Genomic DNA, 18,698 nt, shown 5'->3' on the forward strand with positions numbered 1-18,698 from the left:
AAATTGTTTCTGTTTATGGGAACATTATGAATCGACAAAATGTAACGAAATGGTGTCGTCATTTCTCTGAAGGTAGGACCGATGTTCATGACGAACAAAGAACAGGTCGGCCATCTGCGATCTCTGATGCCCTTCTTCAGAGAACAGAGGAAGCAATTCGTGCGAATAGACGTCTCAAATTGAAAGAATTGCATCAGATCATACCGGAAATGTCAATGACTACTCTTTATGAAGTTGTGACTGTCAAGTTAGGGTACAGGAAATTGTGTGCGCGCTGGGTTCCAACAGGTGGCAACCTTCTATGACTGTGGGATACAAAAGCTTGTGCACCGACTTAACAAATGTTCCGATTGTTTGGATGTTTGGACTTAACAAATGTTTGGACTCAAATTGGATGGCTGTAGGTACCGTTGTTTTTGCACAGTGAGAAGAGCATACATACATGTATGTAAACGCTTTCTTAGTTAAATTCTTTAGAAATAATAACAGAGCGATGGTATCTGGTGGCAAAAATTGGCAATGTGATATGCCGTTTATCGTGAACCAGCACAAAAAGCCGTTTCGAGAGTAAAACCCCTTTTGGTCTAAAAAAAAAAAAAAAAAAAAAAAAAAAAAAAAAAAAAAAAGAAAACTATAAAGGAAAGGCTATAGGAATTTAAAATGCAATAAAATTAGAATATTAGTACATGAGGGACACATTTCAGTATTACGTAAATATCTATAGCTTGGATGAAATTTAAAGTTTAAATAGCTTTCATTCATCGGCTCAATTTCAGCTTTCATTCATCGGCTTTGCTCACTAGTGCTGTGTGCTTGTGCTACGAAACTTCTGCCTCGAATGGAAAATACTGTTTTCCGTTAAAAATGGAAATCAGTGTAAAAGATTCTGAAGGATTGAACATTTCTTCTTTTATAGGCTGATCAAAAATACGTGTGAAATAATTAATATGATAAAAGCATAGTTATTAACCATAATAATACTTGATGCAATCATGACAGCGTTTTTATTTCTTAACAAAAACAATACTTTTGTTGTAGATAATCACTTACTGGCACCGCTAAATTGGCGTTAAAGGCGTCTGTTCTTTATGCACTTTTTTTATTTTCAACAACAGTTCATTTCGATGGAGGAAAGAGCAGCAGGCAATAAATAAGTTGGCATGAAAGAAGCGAAAATGACTCTGTCGCCCTGTATAATGTTTAATGAAATTAAATAATGAAGAATCTGTATGAATATATGTATGTTTCTCGCATCGTGGAAAAACAACGGTACGAATTTTGAATAACGCAATCCTCCAGTCGAACATGGGCACATGGTGGCCCAAACTTTGAATTTTGAACTTGTTTTATTAGTTTCATATTTAGCAAAACTTTAACGAATTTTTGATTAACAAACTCAAGGATTTCAGGCAAAGGATTCAAAGCGAGCAGTGATAAGAATGTACAGAAAAAATCATTTTTATCTCCAGCGTATGAGACTATCCATCGGAAATTCTAAAGATATGTTGTTTTAAACATTTTGTTGAATTTACTGTTGAATTGAATTTTATGTGGCGTAAGCATCATGAACATGATGTTCAATATACAAACATACAAAACGTTAACACGTTGAGCGCGGCGCCGGTTTTTTGGAACCGGCAGTGAACTTTCCGTGTAGCCGGCGACGGTCCCTGGGGACCGGCAGTGAGCTTTCCGTGTGGCCGGCGTCGGTCCCCGGAATTTTCGTTTGGCTGGCATCAGTCCACAGGACCGACAGTATTAAGGTTAAAAAATAAATATAGTCTGAATGAAATGTGAACAAATTTAGTTTTAATGAAATGTATTGAAACATTCTAAAGAAATATACGGCTTAGCTCGCTGCCAGCTGAACGGAAAGGACAGCAAATTCGGCGCCGTACTCAACGTGTTAATAATAAAAAGACAAGAAAAAAGGTTTGTAAAGCGGTCTTATTAAAAAGCAGAGCTTTGATACCACGAACTGAGGAAAAACTAAAAAAAAATCAGAAAAATGCATGCCAAGACTTAGAAATTGATGCTTAATAATAATGCTAAAAAGACAAAAAAGAAATGGGTTAGTAAGAGTGAGTGTAACAGCGGATTGGTAGACTGCGAGCTTAGCGAAAGCGTAAAAAACCGAAAGCGTAATTTCTAGCTACACTTCAGGAATGATTTTCTGAAGAGAATGAATGCCTGAAGATATTTAAAACCCTCTAACCGACAAGGCCGTATATATACGGCATAAAATATTTTTTGTGACTGTAAGAACGTATATATACGTGCATATTAAGATATGTCAAGGAAATTAAGTCAATGTATTAAAAGCACACAAATCCAAAAATTTTACGAGAAAATAAGAAAATATTTTTTTCTCATATGAGTTTTGGGAAATTTGTGCTTTTTTAGCGAAAACCCTGGCCGGTCAGAGGGTTAAATCCCAATTTCATGTATTTAGATTTTGACTGACAGAAAATATACTTAATATTAGTAATAACATTTCACAATACACATAAATAATAAAATATTTAATATTATGTACATGAAACATAAATATATGAGAATAATAAATACATATTTTCTTTCTTATAATTCAAAATCATATATTAATTCAATAAATAATTGCATCTTTATTGCATTTTCTTATTTGTATCAGTCTTATTTGATATATAAGTAAAATAAATATATAAATCACAAATTTATAATTGACCTTTATAAATTTTAAGCACATATTCGAAAGTTCTGTGTCCACAACAAAGCGTCTAGTATCCAGTTAGGGTGAAATACTGAAAATTCTCGTTATATGTTCCCTTTCTGTCCCCATCTCTCTACGTATACTTTTAAAAATTGTATACAGGGTATTTTTGTTGTTTCACTTGCATGTATGTGTCTCGCTTTCGTTTTATCTTTATAAATATCTAAAAATGCATCTAAAGTAAAGCTTATGGTAGTTAAAAATGAGGTGCCACGTAATACATTTTTCTGGAAGTATTAAAACGCTTGCACAATGGAAATCATGTCTTGCAGTTGAAGAATCCATTTAAAGTTGCTTTCATTTTATCCAAACTGTAGAATCCATTTAAAGTCGTTTAGTTTCTTTTAAAATAAGTGAAAATCCAGAATACGTTATTGGGAACTCGGCTTCGCCGCCGTCATCTGGTGGCAAAGTCTTTTAAGGGCTTATCGCATATCGCGACAGATCCTGCTAGAAGGGAATTTTCTGAAAAACGAGATTCTGGTAGCACCGGTTTAAACGGGAGGATTCCTGGAAAAAAGAGCCCCACTGGAAGCGAAGTCATACCTAGCCACGGAAACGATGTAGCAGGTACGCAGGATATTTTCAAACCTCACCGAAAATGTCTCGGCTGGAGCTCTGTCCCTGGAAGAGATCAACCAATCAGGCGAAACCACTGCTTCTTAAGGATCACGTGATCTCAGTCTGAGCGATAATCGATTACTGTTTGTCGTTCAAGTCTGTTTAGTAAGTGAAAATGGTAACCTAGCTACGTGGTTTTCTTGGAAAGTGTTGGTTCTGAGAATTGTCCCTTTCGACGTCAAGTCCCGCGTAGCCCAAACATAATGTGGTACATTAAAGAGGATGGTGTATATTTGCGCGACAAATGCCTCAATGTACTTGTAAGAGGCTTAGGCTAGAAACGAGATCTGTGGTACAGATACAAAACATCGCACCGCCAAAGGAAAAGTGCACTTTGGCCTTTGTCTCCAGTAATTGGATCTTTTACATATGTGAGCTCTGTTTGATTGCCGATTGGAGCAACATCATAAATAAACAGCAATAAATTCTAAAGTAGAGGTAATATAAGTAACATTTATCACAAATAGCAATAACAAATTCTCTCGACTTGCGTTTCTTCAAGTATTGAAAGCTCTAAATAAATCACCAATAAGTCTAAATACATCACCAACAGAACATCATACATGAAAGCAATGTTTCATCCCAGTAACATATCACCAGCAGTTCATCCGTTACAGTCACTGCAATAAAGTTTGAAGTTTTACAGTGGCAAAGCTCAAGATGTGCAGAACGGTAACATTTATTCATGAGTCAGACATGAGGCATTCAGTTGGATATGAGAGTGTTGCGATGCTTTATTCTGGAACTCTGTGTTATATAGGAAATCTCCAGATGAGTTCACCATTTTCAGAATTTCTGCATTTGAGTTTAGCCAGCATAATGTGAAGGATATTTCCACAAACATTTAAAATACGGCGCTACTTCATGCGCCCTTTTCTGCTGCGCGTGCGCGGAATGTCAGGCGTTAAGTCGTAGCAAATGCAAACACAACAAGATGGAAACCGAAACCAGTCCGAAAATATTCCCCTACATTCATTCTTTGGGTCGAACGCCAGTAAGCGGTGCAAACGGTACTGTTGCTCACAGCGACAGCCCTCGCGGCACAGCATCTGATGGTTCTCGAACCTGAAATAAAATTACAGCAAATAAATAATAATCTTAATTATCTTCATGTAATGCAAAAGAGGTGTAATTTTAGTCACATTTACGAGAGTAAATAAGCCATGCATTTTGCAAATGATGCTTCTGGAAAAAACTGAAGTCCAATTATTGAGACACGTTTAAAGAGGATGTTAAACGATTTGAGATTCTAGCTTTAATGTTGCCAACTCATACTGAGATAAAATTGTGAAAGAAATGATTGTTGATGAGCCAGTTAATGTTTGTTGGAATACAAATTCTGCCTGGGAATATACGAATTCTTGATATGCTTTTTTAAAATTTCTCTGGCCGCTAATTTCCTTGTCCGTCAGACGTTTCTTCAAAAAAACATTTTGTGACTTTAATGAAAATAATCGCATATAGAGCAGCTGCTAAATCAAGCTTACATAAGCTAGGAAAATATTTATAGTAAGAAGTAGTTTAACAAACTTTAAGGATACTGTTGAAGGAGTTAGAAATTTGATTTGGGTAACTATCCTAATTATGAAGATGGTGAAATCTGCTAAGAAAAAGAGTTGCATTTGATATTTATTAATATTCTAAATGTTTTGAATTCTATTCCAAATATAAACTTTAATAATTCTACGTACAAGAACATTACCCGATTGTTCCTGAGGCTGTTCGCACACTTTTTAGACGAATTCGATTCTGTAAAAAAAAAAATCTGCTTGGAGCTTTTTGTTTTAACTGCAGCTATATTTTCGAAAGCATAAATTATCATCTCTTACTTGAGATAGTTTTGTTTTCATGCAAAATGTCTCTTTTAAAGAAGCAAAGAATGGAAAGCTATGTTCGTGTTTTTTCTAAAAGAATTATTCGTATTTAGATATTAAAAAACGCTGTGAAAGCCATGTTTTTTCGATATCTAGAGCTATAATAGGTAATGTTATCAATTGCAAAGTAATAAAACGTCAACATTTAGCTTCAAGTGATAAAAGTGTTCCAGATACGTATACAACGAAAAAATAAATTATTTACAATGTTGAAAAAGTAAGACTTTTAATGTTAAAATAAAAACCATCAAGTCGAAGGACAGTTTCAATATAATTAAAACGATGAGTGTCAACCGTTAACAAAGTGACTAATGCTGATTTGAATCTTAAAAAGGCGAAAAAGCATAATGCGCATCGTTTTTCTCCATGACATACCGCCGAATGCACAATTCCTGCACAATTCTTTATGAGAAACATTTATCTAGACCAAGGTTTCTTAAAATTTTTCCAGTCGAGACGCTCTTTTATTAATGAGATATTTTCGCGACCCCCCAGGACCCCATAATATTTACAAAAATTTTGTGAGACCCCATAAATATTGCGCAACTCCGACACACAAGTGAGTAAAACTGTCAATATTTTCACTTGTACTGTAATATACTATTGCAGTTTTAGGTCATTAACTTTGATTTCTAATTTTAAGCCATAAAACAATGTGAAAATTTTAAATAAGTAACAGACGAAATGACAGCGTCATGTGCAAGGCAAGGAAAATTAACGTTTATATTATAAAAGGAATGCGTCGAAACGCTTTCGTTTTTTAATTTGTCTGTATTGTCTTATCTTTATCTATTTTCAGATACATTGTGTGAAAATGTGAAAACATTTGGTAATTGTAAAATTATTGTATCTTAAAGAATTATCAAAACTGCTAAAAGTTTTGGCGACCCCCTGCTACAGGGCCCGCAACACCCTTGGAGGTCGCGACCCACAGTTTAAGAAAACCTGACCTAGACAAAAACGGAAAAATGTTGTCACAATAGATGATTCTTTGGTGTACTTAAATGACTGCAATAAACAGAGACCCATTTATTTTCATAAAAGAGGAGAAATAAATCTTAAACCACGTTTCATTGAATCTAAAGAAAGTTGTTCTAAAGGATTTATGATAGTTTCAGGTTTTTCAGATAACAGCAAATTAAAAATAAACAGAGTGGAGAAAAATGTCCAGATCGAATCCACATGTTGTCAAAAACATAGTTTTTACCCAATTTGCAAATGTGAAATACCCTCTCTCTTTACACACACTGGGATCAATTAGTAGAACTGCATCCACACGCAGCAGGCAGCGACACGCCAAACTGTACTGTTAATTTCTAAAAGGAATGGAAGAAGAAACGGGTATCTAAGTTTCACTCATACCCCTACGAAATCTCACTCATACCTCTACGAAATCTCCTGATCTATCGCCAATGCATTTTTGCGCTTATGGATTGTCCGCGGGTTGTCCAAACATCGTTCTGCAATCTCCTTAGACTCTGAAAATCTGTTCGAGAGCAATTGGATAAAATACCTCTTCCGATACTACAAAAGTGTTTATTGTTTTGGAAACTGCGGTATAGAAAGATACTTAAGAATAAGGGTTACAAACAAAAACTTTAAAACAGAAAAACTTCAGGTAAAATATTTCTGTAATTGCAATGAAAGTCGTCTAAATATGTGCGAACAGCATTTGTATATTCTACGCTTTTATTAATTTCAACTACAGATTTTTACTTCCTTATACGAAGTAAAAAAGAAGTATTGTAATTGCGAAATATTTCAGGCAGCATATTTCAAAGAAAATATCCATTTTGACCGCTATCGAATGCAATTTAACGATGTTTTTGAGTGGCATCTGAACATAAGGACAGAGTAAAAGACTCTTTTCCTCCCAACAAATTATAAAACTGCTTTAAGATGAATTCTGAAGAGAATTTTTCGTGGCATTTGTGCGTATGTACGCATCTCGCATAATTCAAAAACAAGTAGCCTCAGAAGGTTGAATTTTGTATGCAGGACTGCTATAACATGTAGATGTGCACCTCGTATTTTGGTTGCAATCGACCGCACCAAACGTATATATATATTTCCACTCTGTTACCTGGCTCTCAGTTTCTTTACTCTTATATGTTTATAAATTGTGCATTTTTTGCTTTAAAAATGATTGAATTATGCTGTTCTTATCTTCCGGTTAAGGTTTTTATGCCTTTAGTAAGTCTGCAACCAAATATTTGTACAATTATCAACGATTTAAAATCTGTTTAAGTGCGGTTAAGCCTAATTTTTAAATAACATGGAGAACATATTTGTTTACATTTTTAATATAGATATTTTGAGTTTTTATGTACTATTTTTGCCTTGAAGCGAAGTGAGGACTGTATTAATTGAATGAGAAATACTGAATCGTCTGTGAAAAACTATTTCTTTTTTTTTTTTTTTTTTTTTCTTTGCTTAATTTTTTTTAAACATTATTCTAGATTTATTATAGTATTTAAATAGAACATGTGGCAACGATTAGATAATTCTTCAAATGATATAAATTTTGTGTATTCCGAGTTATAATATGAACGAAATATAACGCTGTTAAGTGAACCTAGCGTTCTAGTGCCGCTATGGTAAAAAAAATGTAGTAAATTTTAAAGAGAGTATTTTTTCTATTGTGGTTTATGCGCTATTGACGAAGTGGATTTAATTCAATCCAATAAGTTTAAATGAAATGCAAGAAAAAAAATGCGTATAATTTAATATTCCGTACAAGGAAGTCATGTGGTGTACACATCAGATTGTTTTTATTACTGTTGCATTTATAATGTTCAGTGTTTAAGTGTAATATACGTTTCTTAATTCATTTTTCAATTAAAACAGCACATGTATTGATATTATTTTGAAAATAGTTGTTTTTCTGCATCTGCTATACCAAAGAGTTGATTAAAACTTTAATGAAACGCAGCATCACATGATAGATAATTATTCATGTCATTAAAGTCAGTTTCGCAATTACGTTTCACTAGGCTTTCTTAAATATTTGATTTTAATATATTGTTATTCTACTTCCATCCTAATACCTGATTCTCACATTTTGTTGCTTTAAATTTGTGATACATTTTCTTATTAATATACGTATAAGGTATTTCTCCCACCTTATTAGCATGCCTTCGTGGTGTGATGGTCTGCACGCTAGGCCGGTATTCCAGAGGTCCGTGGTTCGTTTCCCAGCGAAGGCGGTTGCATGTTTTTCATCTTTCCTGCTTCCAAAATACCTAATGTCTCTACATATATATATATTTGCATGAGATACACTGTCAAACTCTTCTCTGATGAATTTCAGTGGACCGAAAGCTTGATTTGCTATACCCGGTGGTTTGGTGTATCAGATCGGATAAGAAAAAAATCTTATATGCACACTAACATGGCAAATTGTAAATGACATCAAAAATTGCAGATTTTGAAATTAAACACAAATCAATTTTTGTTGTTCCGGATTCAGACGTCTTGTAATTTCATTTTTTCATAACGAGTATAAAAATTTCTCAAATATAAACATAAGAGCCGGTAGAAGGCATTAAAAGATATATTTCACTATTTGTTCAAAATTAGTATTTTAAAAAAGTACGATACTGCCAATTTTCGTGATTAAAACATTTCTGTATTTTTGTTGCGCTCTTAATTTATCAAATGTTTCTAACTTAATTTACAATTTTTTCAAGGCAAGTTGAAAAGGACATCAAAATTTGAAAATTTGGAAATTGAATATTCCGATTAATTTCATCATTTAAAACGCTTCTGTAGCTGGAAGCATATGTTTACTACCAAGGATTGTAAAAATAAAGGTCGTCCTTGGAATTTTAAGCAGGGCAAAGGAATGCATATACTATATATGTATGTGCTTGGCACTGCCGACTGCAATAAAAAAGAGAGGTGCACAACCACATGACATAGCAGTCCCATATACAAAATTTCAGTGCTCTAAAACTAATAGTTTTTAGTCATGAGAGAGACATATATATTATACGTACGTTGGTGCGTACATTCGTATAGGCGTCACGAAAAAAACCCTTTTGAATCCATTTTAAATCCGTTTTACAATCCGCTGTCGAAAACAAGAATTCGGGAACGGTCAAAACGGATATTTTTGTTGAAATATGATACTCGAAATTTTTCACGACTACGTACTCACATTTTACTCCATACATGGAAGCAAAAGTGAGTTAGTAGTTCACATTACAGTGAAAAACTGATTGATGAATCTCAAAAGAAGGCTTGTTACCAATGTAACATTTCCCAATATATTATGGGTTAATTACAGGTTTTACAGTCCTCGCAAAATGACTTACCTACAAATAACAGTTGATCTAAAAATACATCATGCAATAATTTTAAAAAAAATTATTACATGATGAAAATTAAAAACTTTATTGCATGATACGTACATTAAAAAGTTTATTACAGGATTTATTTGTTTTGTAAAATTTTTTTAAAAAAATTATACAAAACACTCGTAATTTTTGTACTTCAAATTTCTTCAAAACTTTAATAAATTATTTATTCTCCAAAGGGGAAAAAGGAATACTTACGCGCATTTCTCAAAATGGACGTACTGTTCGAATGGATGAACATTCAGGAGTGCTAGAGTTTCTCCTCTGGTGTTGTTGGCCCAGTACGGAGCAATGACTTCGTTTTTGACAGGACATGCATTTCTGTAAAAGGGAAAATTAGTAAAAGGTTAACAAAAATGTATGAAAATGAAGTATGCACGTTTATCATATAGAATGGATCTGATTTTAAATTACTCTTGGTGTGACAAGAATGTAATATCGGTCTGCACAAAAGATAGCGTTATATTCGTTTCGTATTCTTCTGTCTATATTAGAATTTTGTTTTCTTTTGAGATTTGGTAGCTGACTCGTTTAGGATGCCATAGAGGAAAATTCCGTGTACATTTGTTTATATCTATTAGTTTACGGTCAATTTCAACATGGGCTGCAAAAATAAACATTTTCGACATATTTTACATTCCCCCCCCATAAAGTCAAAATAGTGGCTGAGGCTCACAAAGAGTATGTGAAGTTCATGGTGTTGATTGCTTAACAGATCGCGTGGGTCAGAATTGGTTTAAAAGTTTTCGGTCTGGAGATTTTTCACTTGAAGATGAACAATGTTCTGGCCCTCCTTCTGGAATTGATGATGGCAAAATTAAAGCCACAATAGAATCGAAGGACCATATTATAAAGTATTTTCTCCTCTTTCCAGCATGCCTTCATGATGTAACGGTTGGCCCGCTGGGCGCATATTCGAGAGGTCCAGGTTCGAGTCCCGGCAGGGGCATTGGTTATTTTTCATGCCGTTTGTTTCAAAATAACCTAATGACTCTACAATATAACTGTGCGAGAGATTTGAAAAAGGTTAAATGTAACACACACAAAATCACTTAAGATGTCGTGAACTCGTTATAAAGCTCGATATTTTGGTTGCACGTGGATTGAAAGAAATTCACTTAACAAATCAATATTTGCGATAGGCACAATGGAGTGCAGTCGATGCAGTCGATTGGTTCATCTAGTTGTAATAAGCTCGTATGATATAATATTAAGAAGTGTAAAAACATGTCAAAGATTCATTTAGACTAAACGCGCACCTGATAAGAAATGAGAAAACTACAGTGAATATATTAATTAGCCATTAAATCTAAATATGCAGTATTTCCAAATTTCCATAGCAGCAGCAATACATTTCCTTTAACGTAACGGCAGTTTCAGTTAAACGCTATAAATTTTATAAAATGACAACCTTAGTTAAAGACTATTAAGACATAAAGAAGGCCTTTTTAAAATTGTAGTGCCAAAAGAACACTATTTGAAGGTTAGAAAAATAGTCAAAAGAACCAAAAACAACGATTTGTTGTGTTATAAAATACTATAAAGGAGCATATCAAATAAAATTTTAAAATTAGTGTCCTAGAAAGAAACAAATAAAAGATGAAAATGCTTTAATGAAAATTTGGTAAAAAAACTGGATATTTTTATTCCTCAAATTGAATAGAATTATTTGAAATAGAAAAACAAAGATTTAGAATTACGAAGAAAGAATTTCTCTAAATTTTATTAGCAATTAATTCCATTCGTAAGTGGATGGAAACGACTATTCGCTGAACACTAGTAGTTTGGTCAGCGGTTAGAAATTCCTGCGAACGGAATGGCTGCATGATTGGGTTTCGAGGTTTTACCTATGTTTTAAGTGTATAGCTAGTTTCTCTTAGAAATTCCTCTACGAAGACATCTCTCCGCTAAGGCAGATAGCACTCGAGTGCTTTACCCTAAGGAGATAAACCAAATAAGCCTACCAATTTCATCTTTGTCGATCAATCGGCGGCTATAAATGGTTCCACCCATTTAAATCAGTGAATTAAAAATATTCCATTTCTTTCATCAAATACCATTATCAGATTTAAGATATTTTTTAAGCTCATCGAACTCAGCTGCCGACCATTGTACGAAAGATGCTATCAAGTAAATGTATTTAAAAAACTGGAATTTTGGGTCTAAATGAAATAATGCTCTCTCCTCATAACTTAAGCTATCAAAAGAATTTGGTGCATTCTTAAAAGCAATGTATTCTAACGAAAAAGGGAACTAAAAAATTGGACTCATATCAAGATAATTTACCTTGAATGTGTCAATCAGTTCCCCCCCCCTAAAAAGAGTGCAGGCGTGCATGAGAAGAACCAGAGCAAAGTTTCTAAGATAGACAAGAAGTATTGATATTTAGCAACATAAACACAGACATCGAAGATCAGTTAATTGATTAGTATTCTGACGTAATCTTAAATTATGTGAACTTAGTATGAATTTAAAAAGTAACAAATCTTAACATCCTCTTTATTTAGTAAAAAAGTATTTTATGTAGACTCCACACAACTTTCGTGTACGGCTTATTAAATTATACACATTTTTTATTTATATGCTTCAAAATATGTATATATTGTATTTTGTTTAATAGAACTACAAATGTTTTATTCTTTTTTATCGCATACGTCGCCATAAAAATTGGCCAATTACGTTATAAAAAAAGAGAGCTACATGCTGTGTGTTCTAATAATAAATGCTTTGTTTTTATTTTAAGTTATTTTGTTTTGAACTTACATTCCCCTTCGAGGTACCTCCTCTTCCTTTTCTTCCTCTTCTTCCAAATCTGCCTCGTTTTCTTCGCGTGACTCTTCTTCTTCTGTTGAATCTATAACTAGATCCCCATCGATTTTAGCGTCATTACTTAATTTTGAAGTATCTGTCCTTTTAGCATTCGAAATGCCGCTTTCATCTTTGTCAACGATTTTCTCTTCCACACTATTCTCGAGAACGGCGGAATCCAGCTTCCTTCTAGGTTCAAACCCATAGTCTTCGCCATAGTCTGGATAGCCAATACGTTCCATAGCTACAGGATTATCTGGTTCACTGACTTTCTCACTGACGTCAACGAAAGGTGTCGTAGTACTGTTTTCTGCTGTGGTTGGTGTCTCCGTGGAAAATCGAGTCTCAAAAGTAGATTCAGTGGTCGTTGTTGCGGTCGTTGTAGTACCATCTGTCATAGTGGTGGCTGTTTGTGTGGTACTAGAAATGCTGTCAGTAGTAGGGGTTTCAAACTCAGAAGCTGGCTCATAAGAGACAACGGTTTCTTGAGAAGTCATTCGCTGTTCTTCGGCTTTCATAGCTTGGGTGATGGCTTCCCCCACTTTGATGGAAGTCTCTGTGACGACTCTGAAAATTGTGGCAGGTTCTCTAGAGTTAGATGGATTCAAATCTTCTTCCTCTTCTGGATCGTCAGGAAAGATTTGGGGTCTAGGTTGGCGACGTGTCGGTCTTTGTCTGCTCCTGGCAGAACGACCATACTCTGTCCTACTATAAGGAGCATTAAAGGCAGCTTGAAGCATATCAAACTTCATTCTGAAACCATCAATTTCATGCATCAGGACCGAACTGTGTCTTTCATCACCATACATGCGACGCACGAGGCCTTGATTATCGTTGATGTAACGCTTTACGGAACTCCTGAAAGAAAAAGAGTTGCATGAGTTACATGACAATTTAAGGAATTATACAGCACTTTCATTGCAAATAAATATTATATATAATTAGACAGTGGAGTGTCTATTACCTACCCTCTCTCTTAGACGACTATGTCTAAAAGTGATCTTTATTTCTTAAAATATAAATAAATATAGATACTAAACAGCACTTCTATAAAGTGGTCTCTTCCAAAGAAGACAAAACAGAGGTGGTCTAAAGTAAACTTCACTATATACAAGATGAGCACACACACACACACACACACACAAAAAAAAAAAAAAAAAAAAAAACAGCTCCTGATTTTAAGATATCATAAAATAGTTACTTGAATAAGTTCATAGATAACAGATAAAGCCACATGCCATGTAGATTAAATTGGTTGTCCTTCTTCATCAGATGCTATGGAGACATCGCCTAGATCATGGAAGTAGGAAAGAAATATTACTTAACCGCTGTCAAGATAACATACTGTGGGCGTAAACAAAAGTACTACACCTCCTTCGGCTACCAAGATTCGGCAATGCTGCATTTGCCATAGTGGGAGGAAAGCGACTTCTATGCCTGCTCCATGAGGAATCGGTTCGCGTTGGTTGATGTATGAACCTGCAGTAACTGACCCTCAAGTGAGACAATAGGACTTGCTCTTTGCAACTTTTCAGCCACTTCCAGTTCTCCACTTCGAATTTGACTGAGTTTGTTACCAATTTGTGTATCCCATATATGTCGCCATTTCATCTTTCTTAATGAAACGTTCCGAAAAGGAATGTGGGAGTCAGAAGTCATTTGTAATGTTATGATATCTACGCTCTAGAATCAATAAAGAGTTCATCTAAATATGATGGTTGGTTACTTTTAGTCAAAATTATGCTTGGTTTTTCTTACCATGGATATGCGCTTCCTGGAGCACTGCAATAGCCAGTTTTACTCATGTCACATGGAATCTCGGCGAGAAGCCGAGCACTTACTCTGGGCCCACAGCTCTGACCGTTCGTCTTCTCTAATAACATCTGCAAAAAAGACGAGTTATGTGAGATCCTAGAATAATTATTTGAACATTGAACTATTAGAACTATTTGCTTGTAGGGTTCTGCTTTATCTAGTAGTTTATGTTAATGTCGTGCAAACCCTTCAAGACTGGAAGTGACTGATAGCTCAGTCTTAAACAAATCATCAGGTATAAAGAAGGTTAAAATAACATTTTTTACTCAAATCTTAAATGGGCAGAAAGGACGGAAATAAACGTAGGCAGAGCCTGCAATAATACGCAACAGCAAACTGAAGCTGCTAGAAATTATAATGCTAAACATTCAAACTCTCAGCTTAAACACACAAACAAATAATTTGCATTCTGAGGACTACGGGAAGGTTCAAATCATAATAGGTAATGGTTCAGATCATAAAGCTGGTTAATTAACATAAAATGTTATATATATAAAATGTTATGTAACTTTAGTTTATGAAAAGGGATTCCTTCGTGAAGAACGTTTGAAGAGAAATTGACTCGTATTTATACTTACACTAGAAAAACCACACAAATCGATAATGGAGCCAGTCCGTTACTGAGTTTAAACCCAAGTGAGACAACTAATATTCAATTCCATATTTAAATGTAGATTACGTTTGAAATATTAACCCAAACTGGTACTGAAAGTTCAGGGGTAAATCCTCCTGGGAGAATTTCACAGCTTTAAGGAGGAACGCGGGCGGCCTTATACTTATCTGTAAACTATTTAACTTTAGTTTATGAAGATAAAAAAACTACTTTTATTCAAGTTTTGTTACTTGACAACATTTTATATAATTTTTCTTTCTTAATTTATAAAACACATTAAAAAGTAATCTAAATTTTATAAGGTATTTTCTTTCTCTTTTCTGCATGCCTTCGTGATATAACGGTAACACTCTCGGTGCGTATTCGAGAGGTCCAGGTTCGATTCTCGGGGAGGCCATTGCTAATTTTTTTGGTGTTTTCTTCTTAAAAATGCTAATGTCTTTACAGTGGCGCTGAACTAAAAGGTGCTGGATGATGATTCTTCACTACCAGGATTTGGCGATTGGGTACCCTAATCTCCAGTCGCTCGTTAGAAAGTGGCCTTCTCGGTGTAAGGGTAGCACACTCGGCCCGTATTCGAGGAATCCAGGTTCGGGTCTCGACAAAGGTATTGCTTATTTTTCCTGTTTCCTACTTTAAAACTCTTAATGTCTGTACAATTTAATTAAATGTATATGCATTTTTTGAGTTTTAGAATTGAATGGGGAATGATCATCTAGCAATGGTGAAACGGGTGCATGTGGGCGAAAATGGTTAAGAACCACCGTGCTAGTTGGAAGACAATTAAAAAAATTTCAATTAGAGATATTTCAATTAATTTTGTTGGTCTTTTATGATGGAAAGTCTTTCGCTTTGAGACATGTGAAGTATTAGATATCATAATTTTTCCTACAAGTATCCCTTTCGCATTTCTGAAATTAATCTTCTGCCATCTAAACGATATGAATCTTTTGAAATTCGATCTGTTGGAAAGGGCACATAAACTCAGGCACGATTACTAGTCTCAAGGAGCATTCGTGAAAGGAATATTCAAATGATGTCATTTCAGTCCCTTTTATTTACGATTCAGTACTCAGCATCTTATTTGCTTTTACAAGAATTCCAGTCTTAGTACTGAAAGCGCAATAACGAAGAGATTCTGCATTGCTTTAGACAGCGGAAATATTTTTTGGAAACGCTGGCATGCACAGCAAAAAGGAAGAAATCTGAATGAAAGAAACTGTTGCTATTAAATTCTTCTATGACTGCGGCGCAGTAATATGAAACAAAAAACAAAACAAAACAAAAAATCCAACTTTAATCCTTTTTTAAACGTTGTCTTCAGAACTTACTTTATTTTTTGAGTACTTTAAATATTTTAAAGTATTTTAAAGTACGGAGATTTTGGTAGTATGTTTGTAAGAAAATGTGCTTTTTTAATCGGAACACTTGTCGCGCAACTGTTTCAAAATTTCAATATTCAAATGGTTATGAAATATATTTTAAATAGCCGGGATTTTCTGTAAGCATTGGAATTCCTTTGCAAATACGAAACCGTTTACTAATACGAAACCCTATTTACTTACCGTTGCAAATACGAAACCCTATTTACTTAATTCAAGGAGTCTTTTTGAGAGATTTTGAAGAATTTTAAAACTGAGGATGAAAAACGTATTATAGATTGAAGACATGATTTGTCTTCAATCTATAATACTGAATGTATATCTATAATACAATGATGTTTCCTGAAATTACATCATTCTAGTTATACAGCTTTTCAATGGATCGTGATTTTGGATTTTCCGTCGGTGGTTTTAAACAGATAATTAAATTGTAAAAACATTTGATATTTTTCATTGGAGAACTTAAAGTGCAACGCAGGTTTACATTTGGCCCAATATCCGGCATTATATGTGGGTATGTTATGATGGTCGACCCATTAAAACAATGTATTCAATTTTTAAGGTAACGGACAGTAACGAGTATGCAGTACGCCTGAATGCTGACTGGAGATAAGCAACACTGTAATTTTTATGGGATCAGAACAAAACCATTCGCTCACTGAACTGAATTGGCCTTTTTTACTTTCTTGTATCATAATCTCGAAACATTTTGGATATCATATCCAATAGAAATATTTATTATGATTATTCCCGAATTCATTTTGACGGTCCTTTTGGGTGATATCTGTACATACAGACAGAATAAAGGATTCTGTTCTCCAAAACGAATCGTAAAATGGATTTGAAAAGAGATTTTTGAGACCTAAACGTTCGTACGTATGCTTATATAGTTTGGTTATCTTTATTTAATTACGGCAAAGCAGGCGAAGGCTATCTGCCTAAAGGGAGGGATGTCTTCGTGGGAGACATTTAAAGGGAAACTGGTTCGTATAGATGTTAAACATGGGATGCTTTGTGGAAGAAAGCTGTAGAAAGGATTTCAGACTTTCATAAAATTTGACAAGCAATGCTCATCTCTGGCAGCAAATGTTCTGAAGCTTCATTTTATACGCATGAAAAGTTTAAAACTCTGGAGACAGTCTTATAAGTAGACAGACATTCAAAGTCAAACACCACCATTCTAAGAACTGCGTACGTGTCATGTGATGATATGTATAATAATATAAAATGCTGTTCAATTTTGTGTTAAATGATGTTTAATGTGGTAATTTAAAATGTTTAATATTTTAAGGATTATGTTAATTTTATTAACAATTAAATTTTCAGTTCCTTTCCCGTCGATTCTTAACTTCAACTTACTACTTCCGGCCAGAACGTAGTTTTAGAATCACGTCTGTATACATAATGAGGAGGATCAGTATTTAAACCGCGAAGTTACTTACAGAGGCAAAGAGAATCAGAGTTTCTGATTTACGTGCGTCTGCCTTTTTGGCCACTCTCTCTCTCAAAGCTGTTATTGCGCTCGGCCGTACTTAGGCCCTTGTTAAGCTTCGTAGTCAAGTAAGTTAAGGGGCCAACTCGGTTAGAATCTTGATAGCTTCGGCTATATCTCTTTAGATTAGTTTTAGTTTACTTCTTAGCCTCTTAAGTTCAAGCCCAAGTATCGGCTTTTATTGTACACTCCAAGACAGAGTTCTGTTAAATCTTATTTGAATAATAAAGGGTTATTTACCCTTCCATCTTGTTGTTTCTTGTCACACGAACTCAAGCGATTATTCGCTTATCAGTTCTTAAGATTCTTCACGTTCAACTGTAACTTAGCATTTACAAAATGAGGAACTCTACAACATGATAGACAGGAAAGAATGTCTAGCGTCAATGAAGTTATTTTATTAAAATGGTAGCAATACTCCAGATGCATTGTAAGAAGATCGCTATGTGAAACGCTTAACAAAAGGGCCTATGTTAGAAAAAAAGAACTAAGATAAAGAATGTTACGTTAGGTTACCTACATATGAAAAGTATTCTACGGTTTTATGCTTAAGAGAGATGCCTTCGTGAAGAATTAAGGGAAACTGGCTCGTATTTTCGTTACAAATAGAGTAAATAAAGAAAACCAGTCATGCAGCCAATCCATCTGCTTGGGCTCGAACCCAAGTCGATAATTACTATTATTCAAACAAGGTAAAGAAATTTTAAGTAATGTCACCAGGACAGCAGGAATAGGAAGGCATCTTTTTTAAAAGGCAGTCCATTTTAAAACACACGGCATAACAGCGATTAAAAAAGTGCAACGGATGCAATACCAAGATTCCCATAAATGCATTGATTTTATTCTGCTTTGTTACTGAAATGGAAATGTTTAGCACATGCATCCTCATCTATTCTCGTAAAAATTCAGTTTTTACGCATGGGTCAACGAGTGTCTTTTAAGTCCCAATCACATTACGTTTCAACTACGAGGGACTTGACGTCGAA

At 34.5% G+C, this 18,698-nt stretch overlaps 1 protein-coding gene across 1 annotated transcript in view; it reads right to left on the reverse strand.

The window, feature by feature from the left end:
• Nucleotides 1-2,501: 2,501 nt before the first annotated feature.
• The window catches only part of spz4 (Spaetzle domain-containing protein 4), a 62,831-nt gene continuing 46,634 nt past the window's right edge, over nt 2,502-18,698 (reverse strand). Inside the window, exons 2-5 of the mRNA XM_035352801.2 lie at nt 14,169-14,293; nt 12,366-13,268; nt 9,801-9,923; nt 2,502-4,435 (exon numbers count right to left, since the gene is read on the reverse strand). Of these exons, the coding sequence (XP_035208692.1) occupies nt 4,228-4,435; nt 9,801-9,923; nt 12,366-13,268; nt 14,169-14,293 (1,359 nt within the window). The 3' untranslated portion in view covers nt 2,502-4,227. The remainder of the gene's footprint in view (nt 4,436-9,800; nt 9,924-12,365; nt 13,269-14,168; nt 14,294-18,698) is intronic.

The sequence above is a fragment of the Stegodyphus dumicola genome, chromosome 7 (genome assembly GCF_044657685.1).
Source record: "Stegodyphus dumicola isolate Sdum_Otavi_A_Nest chromosome 7, ASM4465768v1".
NCBI classification, from domain to species: Eukaryota; Metazoa; Arthropoda; class Arachnida; order Araneae; family Eresidae; genus Stegodyphus; species Stegodyphus dumicola.